This window comes from Pollachius pollachius (assembly GCF_949987615.1).
Source record: "Pollachius pollachius genome assembly, chromosome: 1".
NCBI classification, from domain to species: domain Eukaryota; kingdom Metazoa; phylum Chordata; class Actinopteri; order Gadiformes; family Gadidae; genus Pollachius; species Pollachius pollachius.
The window spans coordinates 36,183,059-36,205,551 of record NC_136934.1 but is presented as its reverse complement, the minus strand read 5'-3'; the positions used below and the strand labels follow the sequence as shown (position 1 = coordinate 36,205,551).

Sequence of the window (22,493 nt, the reverse complement as noted above, 5' to 3'; positions counted from 1 at the left end):
TGTGTCTCCCTGATTGTCCTCACTGACCTAAGGTTTCACCTGCCCCTCAAAGGCATCCCCTCCTAATGTATTTAGCAAGCGTGTTTCCCTTCCTCTGTGCCAGTTCATCTTTTTGCCCTGCATGAAGCGTCCCAACATTTTCCAAGTTTTTCCAATTGATCCCTGATTCCTGATTCCTGCCTATTGAACCCCGACTTTGCCTTTGCCTTCTCCCTGCTGGATTGTTTGCCCGATCAAAGTCTGATCGCCAATGAACCGACCCACTACGACTTTGCCTTCTCCCTAGCGAATGGTTTGCCTTATTGGATTTACCGTGTACCGAACAATCTTCCGGTAAAGACCATTCTCTCTGCCCTGACTTTTGCCTCCTGAGCCGTGCTTTGGAGTCCTTTATCTGCTGTTGCCCACCCTGCCGTTACAAGCTATAGGTCAGCCATCGATGCGGCGGCGCTCAGTGGTCAGAGGGTGCAGGCATGTATGTTGACTTACATTTTTGTTTATGCATAATTTAAAATGTTACTTGAATAATTTGTGTTCCCGGATTCTTTAAGCACTTTGACTGTACACGGCATATTATAATAAGATGAAAAAACATGTGTAGGAGTCTCCACAGACTCTCCCCAAAAGTTTGTAAAGCTGCTCAAATGCATCTCCCCTCTGTGGTTAAAATTATATTATTCTGTCTTTGTTGTTATTGTCAATAGTCCAATCTACCGAGACAATTTAAACACAATCTCCTGCTCTATGACACACGTGTCTCATTGCTGCAGTCGTATCATTTGGAAATAATGGGTAATTTCACAGTTAATTATGCTCTCATTTGTCTGTGGGTATTCAATTTGATTATGTACTCATACATCGCCCAGAATTATGGAAATGTATAGGGTTAATTACAATGGTAGCCTTTGAAATCTATTTAACCCCGTAATGTCAAAGATAAGCACAATGGTTAGGACCTCAAGGGACAGAATGGCCAGTGTGATGGGTAGCTTTAACCACATCGCTAACTACCATCTTACTAACATTTGCTGACCTATCATATCTTATCGCCATCTGTAACATTCATGCAGTAACACACACACACACACACACACACACGCACACACACACACACACACACACACACACACACACACACACACACACACACAACACACACACACACACACACACACACACACACACACACACACACACACACAAACAGAACTGCAGATTAAATATTCAATATTATTTCCCTCTCTCCTATATGATATTAAGCATTAATTTGTTTTGTTGACAGGAGGTAGAAGGACCACATTACTTATTTTAAATCACCTGAATGACTAGTGTTGAGCAGTCTGCCATCATTTGATGTCCTGCAAGGCCAGCAGTACAAGTTGATTTCACCCCAATAGGAAATTAATAAGAAGTTTAAACAGCCGCCATGGCCTCCTATCAGAACAATTCTATCATTTTATCAAGTCATCTCTGGTGTCTTATCTCTGTCTCCGTCCAGAGCTGGCTGTTTCTCCTCATTTCTTTCATCTTATTTATTTTCTTTCCTCTCCCCATTCTTCCCTGCTCTTTCTCTCTCTCTCTCTCTCGCCCGTTCTCTCTCTCTCCCTCTCTCTCGCCCATTCTCTCTCTGTCTCTGTCTCTGTCTCTGTCTCTGTCTCTGTCTCTGTCTCTGTCTCTCTCTCTCTCTCTCTCTCTCTCTCTTTCAAAGTAATCCATATTGTCCCTTTAGCTCTTTACAAACTTAACAAACCAACACTGATCCTTTCAAGGCTAAAGTGTGTGAGTGAGTGATTGTGTGTGTGTGTGTGTGTGTGTGTGTGTGTGTGTGTGTGTGTGTGTGTGTGTGTGTGTCTGTGGTGGCTTGCGCTAAGCTTATGTACACATAAGCTTAGCCACGACCAAGCTTGCCGAGGCTAACTTTAACTGTGCCACGGTGCATTTTAGAACCCTCAATGTTAGTTTTCCCGTGCTAGATATCGATCGACCCCCTCGCTTTCACAGAAAACTCATGGTCCCCAACTGAAAAAAATAAACCTTTCACAGAGAGTTATAGAGTTATAGCCAATGCTTGGTTGCAGAATTTGGTTTGCTATCACAGAAGCTAGCAAGATCATGTTCAAAGAAACAAAGAGATCATATGGGAATGAAACTAGTATCTGATACATATGGTTGATGCTACAGCATTTGAAGACTTATTCCAATATTTAACCCCATTGTCACTACTATAGCAATGGCTCATGTGACATAGCGGCCTCTACAGAAATCAAGTTTAACATCAGCAAAGAAAAATACTACATACAATGGAAACATAGGACCTGGGGTGCATTGTACATTACAAATATTTTGTTTTATAATGACATAAAAGTGTTTATGCAGTATTATTCCTTCACAGATGCAAAATAAGGCTGAATATATAAAATTTAGATCAGCTTGTGGGTTGAATACTCTGTTGCCACTTATATCTGACACAGGTTTAGCCAGCATTTCAGGGGTTAAAATGTCTTCTAGTGTGCAAGAGGGATGCAGAGTCTTAGAGGACAATACCGATCTTGGTGAACAAAACACCCGAACAAACCTACCAAAACAACCAGTGCCAATATCATTTGGCAAAATTACTTTGTTGTACTGATTCTGCAGAAGAACATTTAGCGTGAGTGCGCCTGTCACAAACGTAAACAATTACTAAAAAGCACTTAGGTTTTTTGTAATCAATGTGCATCTGCAAGTACGGAGTCTGTGGACAACATAACAGTGTTTAGTTAGAAGCTGTGAAATGGCCCAAGACGTTTTAACCCCTGACATGCTGGTCTGACTTTCGGGTCGCTTGTTAAATGACATAGCTCTTCATAGACCAGCCTGAATATGGGTGGCATGATATGATTTAACCCCTAATCAGACACATTCATTCAATAAAGATGTAATATCCAAAAGACTGAATCCGAACAAGGAACTGGGTTTTCAGCAATGAATTACTGTGTAGACATGAAAGCTGCTTTGGGCCATGCTAATGTACCTTGAGAAACATTAGAAGTGCATATTGACCACTAGGATGTTAGATTTTAATGAGGACCAAGGATTTAACCCCTGAAGAGCTGAAGAAGTGTCTGTCTTTAACCTGTGAAACATTTCAGGCAATTGGATTTACAGTAGGTGAGTATTTATTCATGTAAAAAAAACAACAACAATTATTTCACCCTTTCAAAGCAGGTCTGATTACACCTGTACTGAGACACTGGTTGTAGTTATAACACTGATGTTGAATACGAAAATATACATTTTCCTAAATGTAAGGTTTTATGTGTGCTTCAATGATATTGTCCTAAACAGTCTCCCATGCTTCTGGGGTCCCCTCACAACTCATAACACTGTCAGGACAAACAGGTGCATAGAGATATATCTTGCCATCACACACACACGCCAGGCGCACAATCACACACACACACACACGCACACACGCACACACGCACACACACACACACACACACACACACACACACATAAACACACAGATCATCTCTGTCTAGCTGTCACACGCCCATGTACACAAATACACACACAAACACACACACATCACTCTGTCTTACACTCACACACTCAAAGACACACACACAAACATACACCTTCACTCTCTGTTGCACACAAGCTTGCTTACACATACACACACACACTCACATACACACACATGCACACACACACACACACACACACACACACACACACACACACACACACACACACACACACACACACACACACACACACACACCAAACCTCTTCCCTCTCAGAGGTGTCTGGTGACTGTTGAACACACTGATGGCAACTGTTGTCGAGCTCCTCCCTTAATTATGGAGAAGAGAGAGAGAGGAGGGAGGGGGAGAGGCAGGGAGAGAGAGAGGGATGACGAGAAACAGAGTGAATGAAATAGAGAGGGGGAGAAAGAGAGAAGAGGGGGAGGAGAAAACAGAAAACTAGAAGGGAGAGGGGTATTAATATGGGAGAGAGGTAAGGCGAAAGATACGATAGAGACAATAAGACAATAACAAATAAAGACAGAAAGGATTGAGATAGATAAAATTAGATACAGAAAGAAAGTAGATGGACAGTAAAAACAAAGAGGAACAGAAAGAGTGGAAGGATTAGAGAGACATAGACAGAAAGAAAGAGAGAAAGAGAGAGAGAGAGAGAGAGAGAGAGAGAGAGAGAGAGAGAGAGAGAGGCAAAGTAGAGAGTGAGGAGGGAGAGAAACAATTAGAGTGACAGAAAGCAAGGAATAGAGAGAGAAAGACAGAGAGAGAGAAAGAGAGAGAGAAAGAGAGATGAGAGGCATAGTAGAGTGAGGGGGAAGAGAGCAACAATTAGAGAGTGAGAGAGCGAGAGAGAGAGCGACAGAGAAAGAGAGAGAGAGCAAGAGGGAGGGAGGGAGAGAAAGAGAGAGGGAGGGTGGGAAGTGAGGCTGCAGCCCACCAGCAGTCTCCCCTGAGGCCTGTATGCAGCCTGCCTGCCTCTTCTGCCGCAGCTCAGTTCAGACCTGGCTCCCCAGCAGACCCTGAGCAGCCTGGACCCCCACTTCAGGCCCTCAGACCCTCAGAGAGCTAACTGACCCACTGTGGTCTAAACCTGCATCTCTCTCAGCCCGGACCCACTCGCGACCAGACCCAGGGTACTACTGCAACGACTACAAACACCAGAACCACGACCCCAGCCACCACCTGTTCTGAAGGCTGGAGTTGGAGGAGGAGGACTGCCGTTTCGGAGGCGCTGCTGTCAGCGCCATGCCTGACACCACAGCAGGCGGCCCCAGGAGGGGGCTGAGGATGGGGACGGCGGCGTGGGTGCTGACCCTGGTGCTGGCGAGCGTGGGCCCCCAGCCTGGCCTAGCGGGCTGCCCCGCGGCGTGCCGCTGTTCCTTCGCCATGCTGCAGTGCCTGGAGGCCGACGGCATCGCCAGCCTGCCCGCCCTGGCCCCGCAGGAGAGCGAGAACGTCACAGAGATGTGAGTAGCCACCCCGCACAGAGGTGCTGTCACAGCCGGGCGTCGGGGTGGAGGTGCGCGGCGGTCAAGAGCCGTGTTTTGGTCAGGTCGGGCGGCCTTGGTGACGTCCTCGCCCTGCCCGAGGGGGAGCGCTCGTGTTTGTTTGTTTGTTCCTTATTTTATTGCGTGAGTAAGCATTTGTGTTGTTTGGTGTGAGGCACAACTTGCCTTGTTTGTTGTGAGTGACTACTTATTTGTTTTTTTTGGGAGTCACAACTTGTGTTGTTTGGTGCGAGTCACAACCTGTGTGGTTTGGTGCGAGTCACAGCCTGTGTTGTTTGTGTTGTTTGGTGTGAGTCAGTACTCTGATTGTTTGGTGTGAGCTAGTAATTGTGTTTGGATTGTTAGTCCTTCTATTTGTTTGGAGTCAGAAAAGTTTAGTTGCTGCATGTAGTCAGTAGTGCTGTGTGGTTTACCGGTATGTGTAGTTGTTGTGTGTAGTCAGTAGTGCTGTGTGGTTTACCGGTATGTGTAGTTGTTGTGTGTAGTCAGTAGTGCTGTGGGGTTTACCGGTATGTGTAGTTGTTGTGTGTAGTCAGTAGTGCTGTGGGGTTTACCGGTATGTGTAGTTGTTGTGTGTAGTCAGTAGTGCTGTGGGGTTTTCCGGTATGTGCTTTGGGTGTGAGTCAGATGTTGTTTGCAGTGTCAATAATTATCTGTGGTTGATACGTGCCTCTGTTGTTTGGTTGGTGTGCATCCGGTTTTGTTTGGTGTGGGTCAGTTCTCTGTGGTTCTAATAAGTACTTTTGTTTGGTCTGGGTCAGTTCTCTGTGGTTCTAATAAGTACTTTTAGTTTGGTGTGATTAATCTGCTCTGTTGTTTATATAAGTACTTTTGTTTGGCAGAACTTTCACTAGTTTCAATCAGAATTACTGTTTGATCTGAGGCACGTCAAATAAGCCTTAAAAAGGTACTTCCTTTACATTGTTTTTGATGTAAATACAAAAAAAAAACTTTTTGGGTGCAACTTGGTACTGCTGTCTGGTGTAAGTCAGTACTTTTCAGTTTTATACACCAGTACTTTTGTGCGGTTTAAAAAAGTTCCCCTGCTGAGTGATCACCACTGCTTCTGTATGGTTTAATTTAGTACTTTTGATGGATCAGTGCATTTGTTTGGTGTACACCAGTACTTCTGCTTGGTTGAAATAGGTACTTTTGGTAGGTGTCCTTTTGTGAGGTGTAAGTCAGTAAGCGAGCGTGGGTACCTCGCATTTAAAGACCTTTGTGGCGTTACCGTGCCATTTCGGTTGTGAGGCGAGCGCTCGTGCTCAGCTTATCAACACAGTGTTTTACTGCTGCTGATGGGGGCTGGCTCAGAGGGTCTCACGGGACCTCTGTCTCTGGTCCATGCGACCAGGGACTTTGCATCTCCGCATCAAAGGTCCAGTCCCTCACAGAGGAGCCACTAATACATGGCGGTTAAAGATGCAAAGAAAAGGTTTTATCTTCGGTTGTTCAACATGTTTTATGATTTATGAGTGTGAAAGTGATTTTGAGAAAAACAGAGAGCGGGAGGTTCAGCAACCCTTAATCGTTTCAACCCTATAAATTGCACACCAATTTCCTTTTTTATTTTAAACTGCACCGCCCTGCAAAATGAAACCCAGACCTCCGAGCTCAATATCCTTCTGTGGAAACACATGTCCCTGGACTCCTTCCTGTTCTGGTGTATTTTTTTATCATGTATTCAAACACATTCTTTTTTTTATATAAATTGGACCGCTGATCTCGACAAAAAGGAAAAGCTCTATGAAAAATGTCCAAACTATATTTACTGCTCCACCGCCCGCCCCCCCCCCCCGATAACTATGTGTTATTTCTGAAATAGGTTTGCTTATTTACCACCACCACCATCACCACCGCCACAGTACTATTGTATAAAGAAGGACCCCGCAGTAAAATAACAATTGCTTTGGCAGAAATGGCATACTCTTTTTAAGTGATGATAAATCCATGGCATCAGGTTATAGTTCAGTATTTGCCATCATGGGAGCCATCAATAGCTTATTAGAAAATTGATTATGGATCGCTATATTTCATTTTAATCCAATTCATTCATAATTCAGTACGTTGAGCGAGTCTGGCAGAAGGCAATGGATGTAGACCTACCACATCCTATAATATCCTAGCACTGAAACATTCCTATGTGTTTTTTTTAATCTGTTTATTTGAAAGGTTATATTTAATATGCATGCTTATTCACTGAAGCACACAATTGGTGATGAAAACAAACATTTAGGATAATATTTTCATTTGATCTGACATCGATAATGGACAATCTCTCTGACATCAGATAATACAGAAAATTGACTGATTTTAAACTCTTTTATATGATTCTATATCAAAATTTGACAAATGGGTCATGCTTTTGGGTTTAAAAAAAAAAATGCAGAAAGGTATTTTTCAATTATCAAACATCTGCTATAATTTCTGTGAAGAACAGGTCAGCATTAACATTCTCAGTCTGTTCTGACCATATGTTTGTCTAACCCTAACCCTAACACAGGATTAGTGAGGTCAAAACCTCCTCCAATTATAAACTCATGTTAACAGTGCAGTTCTACCTGCCAGTATTGGACAATTAACATCCTCGCTAGCAGCCAAACAACATATTGGTACAAAAAGTGTCCAGTTGCAGTAGTTGATTGCTTGTGACTTTTCTTCCAAGAAACAGTCAATCAACAGACACACACAACCGCGCAGGTGTTTGTGTGTGTGTGTTTGTGTGTGTGTATGTGTGTGCGTGTTGTGTGTGTGTGTGTTGTGTGCTTGCGTGCGTGTGTGTGCAGGAATAGCGAATCAGTACAGATCACCTGTTGTTGGTAATGGAAGCACTTCACTTGAAGAAAAGAAAGGCATGTACTTGTTCCCGAAGGAAGGTGTTAAATGAGGGAAGTCTAGCGGTTATACATCAACGTCAAATGTTCAGAATATGTGAATAAAGACCGGGGCTAGCTGTGATTGCCAAGTGCTTATGCAACTTGTCCACCACGAGAAAGCAAAGGAAAAGAAAAACCTAAATGTCACTCTCGCCTGCACAGCGTTTTTCTCCCCTCTCCACCGCGCTGAACGGAGCAATTAGCCGCTAATAAAGGAGCAACAACATCTGTGGCAAATGACTCAAGTCCACTTGCTTCCATTCTCTCTGTCTCTTTTCAACAAAAAAAAACCTTTATCCTGCAATTTTTCCCTCTCCTCCCCTGTCCAACTCCCTCCCTCTCTGATACCCTACCTCGCCCCCCTTCTCCCCTTCCCCCCCACTCCATCCCCCCCCACACACCCACCCCTACTTGAGGTGTGGCCGCAACTTTTCTCAGAGAATCAATTCAATCAATGCGCTCACGAGGGAGCTTCTCTTTCCCGCCATGTGGGGGACATGCAAGTAAATGGCGACGCGTTGGGCGTATTGGCGGCCCATAGGACTTATTCACCTAGCACCGAGCGGCCATCTTGAAATGCATCATTTGTCAAGAGTTCTAAATGCAGATTTAAGAGTTTCCAGCATCCCCCCCCCCCCCCCCCCCCCCCCCCCCCCCCCCCCCCACGCCACCCGGGAACAATAGATACAATAACCTATTTGGCTCTATCCAATAAGTCCGGCTAAGCGGGAATCCTGAGCCCACCGGCACAGAAACCAAATTACGCTGTAAGGGTCAATCCTAGCAGAGTACACATGTTTACCTCTGTCAGCAACACAGTGTCTGGCTGTGTGTCAGCAACACACACCGTCTGCCTGTCCTTCTCTCTGTATCCAGTCAGCAACACATTGAATCTGTCTGTCTGTCTGTCTGTCTGTCTGTCTGTCTGTCTGTCTGTCTGTCTGTCTGTCTGTCTGTCTGTCTGTCTGTCTGTCTGTCTGTCTATCTATCTATCTATCTATCTATCTATCTATCTATCTATCTATCTATCTATTTCAATACTTACCTACCCACCAATGTATCTCTGTATAAAATCCTTATCCTAAATCGATCCTTCTCCCCCTCTCTTGCTGCAACAGACGGTCAGAATCTCTTTCTGGATAACCAGGCTCGCTCAGCATGCATGGAGAAAAACTTGATCAGCCAACCCTTTCAGAACTGTTAATGAAGAAGAATCTACCTTGGCCCTGCCACTGGGCGCTTATCAAACAGCGCCTACACTCTCTTTAATAAGGCTCCCTTTGTTTTTACATAATTAGAGGAATTCAAATTGGAAAAAAAGTTTGTTGGAATACCATTATCCTTCTGGAGAATGCATGATGTGGAAACATCCCGGTACCTGGCTCATCATTTCTCTGTCTGATGAAATAGCATATTCACTTCTTGGATAAGTGTCTATTACATTGACTTGTGACCTCACAAATTGAGCTCAAATTCAGCATGCAAAAAAAACATTTAGCAGGCACATTCATCCAAAGAGACCTACAAGTTAGGCTGAAAACGATTAACCTTATAATCTTGACAATGTAACCTTAGTTATAATAACTTGAAGTGAAAAACACTTTACTAATCACTAATGCTCGTTTAAATAAAGCCCTGAGAAACAGTACAAGTACAGGGCATGGATGAGTTATCTGTTGCGCCAGCGTAGCGCTGCAGGTAGATGTATATCTATCTTGGGGAGGAGGACCAGGAACTATGGAAAGTGACCCAAGAGGAGGTGAAAGTGTTTCCTGCTAGTCTGTCTGGCATCTCGTTAGGAAAAGGTTTTTCCAGCTCGGCCTCCCCAACGTGCATTAGGCCGGGACATAAGCTTTATCGCCGATCAGGTGGGAACACCTTTCCATTGATTAAGATGTTTGTTTTAATCATATGATATTGTTGTGTTACGCACAGAACTATGTGTGTCCTGAAATCGTTGCTCCAATGGTTGCTTGGAAGGGCAAGATGGTGTCTAAATAGACTCTGGGTGTTTGAGTCCCTGACAAAAGGTTCTGGCTTCATAATGCCCCATCTCTTGTATTGACTGTCTAACCCCTCGCTGCTCCCTAATGATCTGTCTCTGTATTCAGTATTTTACAACTACAAGTTTCCTTAAAGACCAGGCTCTTTATTCAGTGTCTCACCCAGGGGCGATTCTAGGGTCAGAGCTTTAGAGGTGCTGAGCACTCAATGAGCCCCACTGCCACACCACCCACCCTTTTTTCACACAAAAACAAAAAATATTTCTATTGAAAAATAACTTCATAATTTTAACATTGGTTCAACTAACTCAAAAGATTTTATGTTTTGGACATTATTTAACAATTTCAAAGACGAACAAATATAATTTTTAGAATAACATTTCTTACTCCCAAGTTTTAGGGGTGCTGAGCCCCTTTTTAGGGGTGCTTCAGCACCCCTAAAAATGGGCTAGCCTCGCCCCTGGTCTCACCCATGCCTGTTCCTTAAACATCTGCTCTGTATTCAATGTCCAATCCCTCCCTGCTCCTTAAGGACCTGTTTCTGTACTTTCTTACCCCTTTCTGCTCTTTAATGACTTGTCTATGGTATTCACTGCCCAACTCCAGAATGGATCAAAGAATGGATGAATGGATGGATAAATGTTTAGATAGGTGGACTGGATCAATGAATGGAAAGATGAATGGATAGATAAATGGATAGATGAATGAATAGATGGATGGATGGGTGAATTTCAAAGTTATCCACACACCTTTTACATTTCTAATTTCAGAGGTTTGCCAAAACCTTGGAAACATATTTCCAACAGTCCTGTTTGGAGCTGTTTGTGTTCATCTTCCCTTTCCCACTGCATGCCTGTTGATTATTTCTTTGTGTGTCTTTGACTACAGTAAAGTCTGCAGAGGACAACAAGCGGAAGGCCATGGTGTGTTTAATCATCAACAAACCCTCCTTTTCTCCGTTTGCCCCAACAGATACATAGAAAACCAAGCCCACCTGGAGAACATCACAGAGCTAGACCTGGTCTACTACCGGGAGCTGAAAAACCTGTGAGTACAGCTCAAATCTGTTTGTAACAATCTGTTGACGAATACAGGTAATGGGCCCTATCTTGCATCCGGCGCAATTCACTTTCTCACTGGCGCATGTGTCGTTGCTAGTTTGCAACTGGCGCAGAGCATTCTTTTCCCTGCTGCGCCACGCGTCGGTAAATTAGGGAATGATCTTGCACCTCAAGGGGCGGTTCGGCGAAAGGAGGAGGGCGTGTTCTGGCGCAAACGTTCCCTACTGCTGTTTTGCAGTTTCAGAAATCACTTGCGCCACAAACCAGGAAATACCTGGTTTAAAGTCAGTGGCGTGTTGTTCAGATGCTATTTTAAGGGCGCATGCATAATGTTGCTTGTGCACCTGTATTTGAACGGGGGGACGCATGCATATTAGGAACACAAGTCGATAACATAAGTGGGTTAAGTTTTCTTTGCCAAAATTTATTTGAGGACTCAGTATTTCTGAAGTTGTGAAAGAAAACCTTATTCCATGTGTGAATTAGGCCATATTATTTGGCCATAAACTGAGCCATTTGAAGTTTGAAATTCATGTGCATCTGTCTCATTGGAGACTGCAGACGTGCTGTCAAAATATCAACTTGGCTACTTCAGACCAACCCTTTAGATTTGTGCCGGGTGCAAGTGTCATTTTTGTGCCGGTAAAATAGCAACATCGCCATAGAACCGCCCACAAAGCTACTTGCGCTTGGTGCTTCTCACTTGCGTTTCAGACGGTTAAATAGGGCCCAATGTATGTAACATGTGAAGTACAGTTTGTTCTATCTCCCCACACATTGGCCTGCCCATAACATGTTGAATTAGGAGGGAACCAAGCCTCACATGGCAGTATATTAAATACAAGGGTCAGAATGTTCTGTTCTCAATTAGTTCTCTTGATCCGTCCTATGTTCACCGACATTACATGAATTTGTTTTCACCGGCTTCTCCCCTTTCTCGCCCTTCTGTCTGTGGGAAAAGGGCGAGAAAGCTAGCTATTCCTGTTTAGATATGTTATTGAGTGAGATCACATCATTTTAGTGGTCAAAATTGAAAAGGTTTACATCCCATGTTGGTGGTGTAGGTGGCGTCAGTTCGGCAAGCCCATTGGGGATGGAATGGAAAGTAATAATATGAGATAAGATAAGATAAAATGTAGGCCTGCTTTATGAATCCCAGATGTTAAATTAGGTAAAAATATAATACTGACCCACAAATACATACATATATACTGAAAATATGTGTTAATAATGTTGAAATATACATTAAATGTAAAAAGTCACAGGAAAATCATTGAACTACATGTTTGCATTGTGTAAAACAAGCTTCTTGGAGCATGGACTCTCTCCATGCTCCAAGTAGGATACTCAAAGTGACACACAAACCAAAAAGTACAATATTTGCTCCGAGGTTAAGTGGAGTAAATCTATAAAGGACATGCTTATAGTCCGCCCTCATATTGTCCAATCAAATTGTTTCCCCTCAGAAGGCCATTGGGGTAATTAGAGACACATTACATACAATACACTCTAATTCCTCCATGCTTGTAGAAAAGCCCTCCATGCAAACCCTGCCTTTTGCCTGTGTATTGTTTTAGGACATTATACCTCCTCATCCCAATCTCTTGATATTTTTTAACAAAATCTTAAAACGTAGCTATCAAGTTTAGCTCTGTGATTCCCTGTGGGTTTTATTGTTATTGAAAAAATCAGTGTTCCTGTTTTTCCTCTGTTGATTCCCTTATTAAGCACTGTTTTTTACAGAAAGCAAATTAATGTGATGAATAACATTGTTCCTCCTCCTCCACTTCCTGTAGCACGGTCACATTCTGTAAACTACGTCTCATTTCCCCCGGAGCCTTCCAGCACAACCCCAAGCTGCAGTATATGTAAGTAACCTGCACCACAAACACAACAACACAAAAACAACATCTCCCTATATGTCTCCAGCCCTCTCTGGAGGCAGAAGAGTCAAGTAGTGGTTAGGGGATTTGCTCCCAGCCTAAAGGTTCTGGGTTCAAAGCCCCAGCGTCCATATTAATAAAATAACCTTTGGATAAAAGCCTCTATGAACCGTAAATAATGATCTGTGTTGTTGTGAGTGCTGGCTGGGGAGGGGAAGGATTAGCCCTTTGTACCTGTCAATCAAACGGCCCATTAGGTTGTTAGTACATGTCACCTAGTGCTACTGACACCCACATCGCCGTCATCACGTGACCTGTCATTCCAACCTGGCAACTGAGTACAACGAGAGCCGAAGCCGGGGAATGGCTTAGTTAGAAAGCAGTTCTAGCTCATTTAGTTTCTCAACATCAGATCGTTTTTTTTGTCTGTTTCAGGTGGTAGATCCATCAGACATTGGTATACAAAGATGTTTTTGCAATCTGTCGGCCATGTGATATCGTTCAATCAGTCGGGAGACATGAATTTTGACAGTGCCCACAAAGGCCGATCTTATAAGCTTGTAGTAATTATGTTTGGACGTTTCATTAAGTCCACCATGATCATCCCTCACCACTTGTTATGGTTTCCCCCAATGGACGTTTATCTGATGAACACATTGGCATCTGATCTGACATTCAAAAGGTGATTTTATTACCCAATTTGAACAAAATCAATGTTTGAAAGAAACACAGGACTATTCTTCAGATACCTGTCCGTCTTAAAGGTTAGTTTTATTTTTATTTCTTGGTCAACCTCGAGCCTACTTTCCAGTCTGACAGTAGCCATGGCAACCTGGTGGTTCATTTGGCGAGTAACTTACCCTTCTTTCAGACTATGTCTTAAATCCTTCACAACGTGGTTGCCATGCAAACCAAACAAGAGCGATGTGGCCCGGTTTGGGGGGGGTATGGGGTGCAGTGTAGGTGAAGGGGACAAAGATTTTAGGGGGTTGTGTGTTGAAGGGGACCGGGGGGGGGGGGGGGGCTGAGAAATCCGAGACAGGCCTTCAACAGTCACCTTTTACTCCCTCGCACAGGCGTATTATCGACAGCTGATGCATAATAAATACACTCCACTGAGGGTCCATTATCACTTAATCAATACCCGAGTGTGGGGATGGGGCGGAGAGGGGGTGAAGGTGGTGATCGTGGGGGGGGGGACGGGACAGATGTGTCTCTTAGATTATCAGACAGCTCGGCCAGGTTGCTCCTGCATGGGAAACCCACCCGCTTGTTTACACGGCCCTGTATTCATTTAGCAGACGCTCCGAACAAACACACACTCTTGCTCCTTCTTTGGCCTTGGGCCGTTTTTTTTTTTTTCACCCATCACCCCCCCCCCTCTTCGCCTACCCTCCATGCAACCAGCGCTGGTGGAACGGTAAGGGTATCATCCCTGCTCCTCCACCCTCTGCCCCGCCCGGAGGGTCGGTAATGGATCAGACCCCAACAGCCCCCCAATCTGACATGAACTTTGGGAGGGCAAGGAAAACAAATGGTTGATCCTCGCCCCTCGGCTCTCGGGTCGAACCCTGCCCGGCTCCATGTGTATCGGCTTCCACGAGGGGCCCTCCCCTGCTGTCGGCCTGGGAGCCGTCCTCTGCCTACTGCTGCTGTCCTGCTGCTGGGGCTGGGCGGCCACCCAACCAATGATGGTTATGAGTAGAAAACTACATGCAGTGTGAATGCACTGCTATACATCCACAGAGCAGCAACTAAAAAAACAGGCTTTTTTAATTGTGATACAACATTTTGGGGGGGGGGGGGGGGAGTCTATTTTTTTTATTTTTTGCCCCGATAAGCTTTGACCGATAACTCCCTGTTCTTTTCTTGAAATTATATTCCTGCTTCTGTCAATTATTTTCTTTATCTCCATATACAGAACGTACAACAGCAAATAAATACATCGAATTAAATCAGAAATAACTCATTAAGGAAGAAAGATGGACTCAAATAAAAACGAATCCATCAGTTGACCAAGCTGCTCATCAGCGGTGCTTAAAGCAGAGGTAATGATAGGGGACGCTGCGAGGAGCGCCTGCTGGGAAAGTGAACGCCACGTGGAACATGGCAGCAGGGCTATTAGATGAGAAGCTATTAACAGAGGGTTTGTTTCTCTGGCAGAGAGAGAAAGCGGTTCGACACAGGTTTATATTGTTCTGTAGCGAGTGATTGGGCCTCATCGGCCGACTCACAATGCAAATACCACCATTGTATTCCTACCGTCTTCAATGAGGTCTATAGATGGAGCGATTTTATTTCTTTATTTCTCCCTCCACGAGTCTATCTGCTCTTTTTATTATTTGCAGCAAACTTTACTTTTTATTATTCATTTAATGAAGGAAAAAAAGGTATATAAAAAGCTGGGTTTTAGGCTTCTCACAAAACTAGTGCAGCTGTATAGTAAACTAGTAAAGTACAACTACTTCAACTATAATTGAGATACAGATAGATTTCCCTTCTGTTCTTTTGAACATTTAAGTGTATTTTCTTCCATGTTTTACCATTTTACCTTCAGATCCAAATAGTTTAGAGGTTTAAATTAATTAGAGTAGGTGCGTCTTTGTCACCAAACAAAATATGGGGTCGCATCCCTCCTATACAGTCTACACACTGTTTCATCTGGAGGTAGGCTAGAGGCCACTGACACCAAAGCTCACAGCTGCCTCTCATTGTTCAACCTCCCTTTACATTCTTAGGTCTACTGTTCACATAAAAAGCAGGAAAACCTTTCCTCAAAAGTATTTACCAAATAAAAGACAGTTTTCCGTGTTTTTCAACTGTGGCGCTGCATCAATGTTTGCATTCATTTCATAACAGAAAAAACACTCCACTTCAGCCTCCTACTTGTTAGTTGTCAGGGCTCATCATGTGCAAATTATGACAAGGTGATGATTCAGCTTCTCGGAAACACAAACAAACAAGGACAAAGACCATTTCAGGGCTCTGTCCATCGAGTGGTGAAAGCATTTCTGTAAAAAAAAAAAAAAATCTGTTCTTGTCTTTGAAAGCAGCGCCAGGAATAGATTTCAAAGCTTGGTTCTACCTGAAGTTGTGTGGGTGCACCGAAGAAGAGTTTACGACCGTGGTTTCTTTCCTGTTTTTTCCATTTGTATGTTGTGTGTATGTTTTCACTGTGTGTATCTGCTTTGTTGAGAACAAGAGCCTCTACCTGGCACATCATGTATCGCCAGGTGAAGGATAGACCCACAGTTTGGCGGCCATTTTAACCCGGTTCCCTGTCTTTCTGTTGTCATAGAAACCTGGCATCCAACGTCCTGGAGCACATCAGCTGGAGAGTGTTTCACTTTCTCCCTCTGCTCAACCTGTGAGTCACCACCAAGTACTTTCCATCCACTCTCTATCATTGTAACCATCACCACTATCTCCATCCATCCACTATCTATTAGTACTATCTATCACTAGAACTATTCATCCACTATCTAGCAATACAATTATCCATCCCTGTGTGTTTGTGTATGTTTGTGAGTGTGTGTATGTGTGTGTGTGTGTGTCTGTGTGTGGGTGAGTAGTTATGCGTGTGCAGGGTGATTCCTTTAATTCATCAGATAACTCATAGTAGACTCCTTCTTATACCTTAAGTTCATACTCAGATGGATCCCTGTTATTACATTATACTACTTCACCACATGCACGCCCCAAGGTTGAAACCACATAGGACCTCAACCAAGAGGTCTGCTAATGCAAAACCATACAACATACATCCCTCATTAGGGACACGCTCAGCCCCGTACTGCAGAGGCAGCAGAGCGTGCGTGCGCCCCTGAAGTCCCGCTACGGAGGTAATGTCTTACAGTAGCAGCTGAACCAGGGAGACGGCATTAAAACCACAGCAGAAAAGACACAAAGACCGCCTTTCAGAGCTTTATGGATCCTAATGGGATGAGTCAAAAAGGTTGATGGACTTCAAGTACCTGCTGCAAAGAGCTGTTTTCCCCCCAAAATACCATCTTTAAATTACATACAAGACCGGAGGTCTCCCGTGGCAACCAGCGGCCTCGCTGCTAAGCCGAAATACAAATTGCAGTCATATATTTTTTCGTAATTTAGGTAAATTATACATTTGTATTGTAATAAATAGAAATGAGCCATAAAAAACGTAAAGTTAATCACAGTATCTAAAAAGTACTTATACCCTTTACAGTCTCCTTGTTGTTTTCCAAATGTTCAAATCTATTCTGTGAAACGTATTTTATATGTACATTTCACCTGTGGTTGCACTCCACACCTTCTAATATATTAGATATTACACATTAGTCTTTCAAGGTGAAATGGTATGAAATGATCTGAAAAGAATGGCCTTTTTCTAAAAATAACTACATTTACAACATTTTTTATTTTATGCTTTCATGGTTCTGAGCCTTGTAAATCGCCATGGATAATCGACATGGCTGAATTACTTAATCTATAGAGGCAATGTTAATTCAATATTAATGAATGTATGGGTGTATACAGTACATGAATATATATTCCTGAAGGCCATTCTATCCCTGGTTCACTACCCAGAGTGCTGAGGGACAACCCACTGGTGTGCTCCTGTGAAATCCATTGGCTGCAGCAGTGGGAGAGCAGTGGGCGGGGTGACCCCGACAACCAACCAATGACCTGCTTCTCCTTTGGACAGGAAGTACCTCTGAACATCCTGCCCATGGACAACTGCTGTGAGTGCAGCTCATGGTTAAGAGATGTGTTTCACACCAATGTTGCATGGTCTTGTGTAGATAGAAGGGAGGATTTACTGTATGTGTCATCCAGTCTGGAGCGCAGGTCTGCTATGTAAGACTACAGGGAATGATTTATTTCTCAACGTTATAAAATGGATAACAAAACTAAATCAATCAAAAATGCATCTTATGCATCAACTTTTTATTTATATTATTTATATAATTTGAATCATACATAGGCCATGGGGATACATTTAATTGGGATATGGAAGTAAATCCTTAATTGAAGGTTAATGATTGCCCAATTAATTCTCTCAGATCACGCCCTGATTTGATTAAAATTGTTTTTATGTTTTTTTAAAAGATATAATTGGTATTATGTTCATGGGGTATGCCGAGATATTTGTCAATTTGCAATTGCCTTTCTTAGCCAGATTCAGACAAGTTTTTTTATTTTTTCGAATTCATCATTGAGCATCCATAAAGGGGGTTTGCCTTCACTTACCATTGGCCGCCTCCATTGAGCTGCAGATTTACAGTCGCCTTCATGGTTATGTGAGGGGAATACGCATTTATTATTATTAGATTTCCAAATAGTCACATATTCCAAACAAGGGCCGGGAACACAAAAAGATTGTAGATTGTGGACACACGGAATCCGGCACTATTTGGGCAGTGTGATTATCAGGCTACTGTGATGCAGCCTAACAGGTCACCCTCCATGTAGACCACCCAGCCAGAAGAAGCTGACACTATTGTTGTGCCAGCACCAAAAAATAGTGCCAAATTATCAGTGTGCTTTTAGAAAAACTTCAATCCTGTGTTGTTACTGCCACTTGTTTCGAATAATCAACTTTTCAGTGTATTCTCCCGACATGAACAGAAGCTATGCTATGCTGCTGTAACTCTGCAAGTCAATGCAGAGTTAGCGGCATGAACAAATCAAATGCTAACCCAGCAAACTCCCCTTCTGGACGCACAATGATAAATTTGGAATCAAGCCACCGGTCTTAATCTGGGAAAGACAATGGGCCCTATTTTAACAATCTGAAACGCAAGTGAGAGAAGCGCCAAACGCAAGTAGCTTTGTGGGTGGTTCTATGACGATGTTGCTATTTTACCGGCGGATAAATGACTTGCGCCCGGCGCAAATCTAAAAAGCGTTGGTCTGAAGTAGCCTAATTACCCGTAGGTGTGGTTTGGGCGTAATGTGCAATAAACCAATGAGAGTGCCAGCTCACATCCCCTTTAAGAGCCATGAGCGCATTTGAATCTGACAAGTTGATATTTTGACAGCGCGTCTGCAGTCTCCGATGAGACAGATGCATGACCACATGAATTTCAAACTTCAAATGGCTCAGTTTATGGCCAAATAATATGGCCTAATTCACAGATGGAATAGCGTTTTCTTCCACAACTTCAGAAATACTGAGTCCTCAAATAAATTTCAGCAAAGAAAACACACATATGATATGCGATAACTGTGGTTCTATTTAATGATATACGCATACATTAAAAACATAGTTTCTTACCAGTATTGTATGCATTATCATTATTGACTTGTGTTCCTAATATGCATGTGTCCCCCCGTTAATATACATTCCAATGGACTGTATTATGCGTCACATGTTTAGTTTTTGTGTGTTTAAACAGATGGACGCACACACGCGCGCCCGCATTCATTAATTATTTTACGCGCGCCCGCATTCATTCATTCTTTTTAAAACTCACTCGCGGTAAAACAATGTTTTCACACGATGAGAAACTCATCAATCTTAAAAGTTATTGGCTTGTACACGATGTCTTTGTCAAGAAAATATGTGTTTGCTGTACGGTGTTTGCAGATGCATTGATTTAAAAGTACAATTTATTACAGCTGTATCAGCTGTTTTTTCCCAAATAATTTACCAAGAATGTGTGGCTAGGTAGATGAGAGATTCAAAGTGTATGTGCGAGGTGCACAAGCAACATTATGCATGCACCCTTAAAATAGCATCTGAACAACGCGCCACTGCCTTTAAACCAGGTATTTCCTGGTTTGTGGTGGAAATGTTTTCTGAAACTGCAAAATAGCACCAGGGAACGTTTGCGCCAGAACAGGTCTCCTCCTGTCGCCGAACCGCCCCTTGGGGCGCAAGATCATTCCCTAATTTACCGACGCGTGGCGGTGGAGGGAAAAGAACGCTCTGCGCCAGTTGCAAACTAGCAACGATACATGCGTCAGTGAGAAAGTCAATTGCGCTGGATGCAAGATAGGGCCCAATGTCCGGAACCGTAAGTTTGACAATGCAATAGCCGACATTCTGGGGGGAGACTGCACAGTTCCTGCAAGTGAGAGGGCTGCAGTCAGGAACAGGAATCCCTACGTTGGAATGGAGATGTGAATCTGCACTCCAATAGAAACTCATCCTACCGTGGCAAGATGGATGTTTCAGAAGACAACTTTAAGAAATGTATTTCTACAGTGGCCAGGCTAATACGTAGGCTTGATTTCAAACCTTACAGAAACTATGTCTGAGGACTTTGATGTCCAGACAGGATGTTGTCGCTTGTCTTCTCAATGGCACACCTACATTTCCCAGACATTGAAGTTGATTGGTTGAAGCAAATTTGGAACACTCAACAAAGATTCGTTCTTGACACCGTCAGACCTTAAATGTTAATATTCTCGAGACTAGGTTAAGACAGGCAACGCCAATCTACAGATATCTTGGCGGATCCCTTTAATAATATAATGTATCCCTGATGGTGGTGTTCTCGCTCTCTCTCACTCTCTCTCTCTTTCTCTCTCTCTCTCTCTCTCTCTCTCTCTCTCTCTCTCTCTCTCTCTCTCTCTCTCTCTCTCTCTCTCTCTCTCTCTCTCTCTCTCTCTCTAGCTCTTCCTGAAGTGACCATCCTCCCGTCCGCCACTAAGATCAAGGAAGGAGGCAGCCTGATGTTTGAGTGTCATGTGAGAGGGACCCCACCCCCCGTGGCGAGCTGGCGTACGGAGAGGCTCTATTCCCGCCATGTGTTCGAGGTATGCCCGCACAACACGCCGAGACGTGAATACATTTATTTGAACTTGAGGAAAGTATTTTGTAAAAATGAACCAATATATCTCAGGTATTTCTAATAAATAGACTTAGTATCTTTTAATAAATACATTTGGTCCTATTCTCTATCTTTTGGAAATAATTTCAGACCGACTATTCAACTGTGTAAGATTTGCAGTAGATTATAATTCTTTACACTCCACATTTCAGACCTCGACACAGCACAACACATTCACCAACAAATATACAAATAGAATGAAGAAAATCTCCTTCTAACACACCCGCCCTCCCTTCCCCTCCAAATCCTTTCTCTGCTTTTTTTTGCATCCTGTGGAGAAACTCCTTCATCCACCTCGACCTCCACCTCCCCCTCCTCCATCTTATACCCCTCCCCCTCCTCCCTCTCCTCCATGCCCTCCCTCTCTTCCTCCCTCTCCTCCATGCCCTCCCTCTCCTCCATGCCCTCACCTTCCACCTCCCCATCCTCCTTCCCCTCCGACTCCACTTCCTTCATCTCCTCCCTGCCCTCACCCTCCACCTCCACTTCCTTTTTCTCCACCTCCTCATCCTCCAACGCCTCTCTCTCCCCCCTCTCCCCGATTCAGAGGAGAGTTATGGGCTCCACCCTGGAGCTAGTGCTGCAGCTCCTGGAGGTCTCCTCTAAGGACAACCTCCACAACCTGACGTGCGAGGCGGAGAACCAAGCTGGGCCGGGAGAGGACATGGTGCAGCTGGACATCGAGTGTAAGTGGCCCCCGTAGCACAGGAGCTGGCACCGGGCCTCGGGGGGTCACCGGGTCATGGAGGGGGGGTGGGGGGGATTCATGAGGGGCTGTCAAGCTTAATGGAGGTGAGTGCGAGAGTACACTGCTCCCCATCTCTGCGTTGCAGGCAGGGTGGACAGCAGCATAAAGGGAAAAGCTCTCCGCGTCGAATTTCTGTTCAAACAGGCTGCTAAAAATAATAAGCGCAGTGTTCCCGGCCAACCTTTTAAGAGCGTTTTTTTGGGCGCTGCCACTCAAGGCGGGGTGAACCAGCGCAGTGGACAGTGCACTCCTGTCATTCTGTGTCGATCGAGGTCGGCTCTCTTCGTTCGTGCTGAGGCACACGGAGAGAACCACGAAAGAGAAGGGAGAAACACCCCGACCGACCCTCTCTTCCCGGACAAACCCCCCTTCACCTCCGGGTTCGGGCCCTGTACTTATGATTATAGTGTTCACTTGACCCAGGGGACTTTGACGATGCTGTTGTCTACTTGGCGACGCCGCTAATGCATGCTGGAAGTTGAACAACACCCAGTGACAGGCCCCAGCGGACCCCGCCCCCCCCCCCCCCCCAAGCCCCAAGCACCACTGCAGGATGCATTAGCAATACATTACCGAAAAAATATTGCCAAAACAATATTGTACATCACCACTATCAACTCAGTGACAGTCATTAGAAGACAAATCCCCCCCCCCCCCCCCCCCACCAAAAGGAGTCCGGGGGAACCAATAAACAGGAGCCAATGGCACGGGTATCAGGGGACGGATAATAACTGCCCGGGAAAATGGGGGACTAGATAACCCGCACGCTAAGATCTCATTTGAGCTCGGCGCTAATGGATCCTTACCCGCGAGTCCGGAAAACCGCTTCATCCGCGCTGATTGGCGGGCGGTAAGTGCGTTAGTGCGTGTGCTAATCCATCCACATCGGCCCCTCCACGGCTGAGGGACGCTCGTTAACTGCCAGCCCTTTAATTAGGCTTAATTAGCTCGTTCAACAGTTACTGTTTACAGCGCTGATTCTACAGTAGCTCCCATTACCCCCCACCCCATCCCTCCTGCTCACCGCAGTTGGTGCGGAGAAAACTGCCATCGCTCTGACATCTCTTTTC

General features: G+C 44.3%; 1 protein-coding gene across 1 annotated transcript in view; it reads left to right on the top strand.

Moving 5' to 3' along the window:
- Window positions 1-4,772: 4,772 nt before the first annotated feature.
- Window positions 4,773-22,493, top strand: part of ntrk1 (neurotrophic tyrosine kinase, receptor, type 1) — a gene marked incomplete at both ends in the record, with an annotated part of 30,541 nt that continues 12,820 nt past the window's right edge. The window contains 7 exons of the mRNA XM_079735054.1: window positions 4,773-4,993; window positions 10,887-10,961; window positions 12,772-12,843; window positions 16,157-16,225; window positions 17,425-17,579; window positions 20,459-20,601; window positions 21,223-21,361. Of these exons, the coding sequence (XP_079591180.1) occupies window positions 4,773-4,993; window positions 10,887-10,961; window positions 12,772-12,843; window positions 16,157-16,225; window positions 17,425-17,579; window positions 20,459-20,601; window positions 21,223-21,361 (874 nt within the window). The remainder of the gene's footprint in view (window positions 4,994-10,886; window positions 10,962-12,771; window positions 12,844-16,156; window positions 16,226-17,424; window positions 17,580-20,458; window positions 20,602-21,222; window positions 21,362-22,493) is intronic.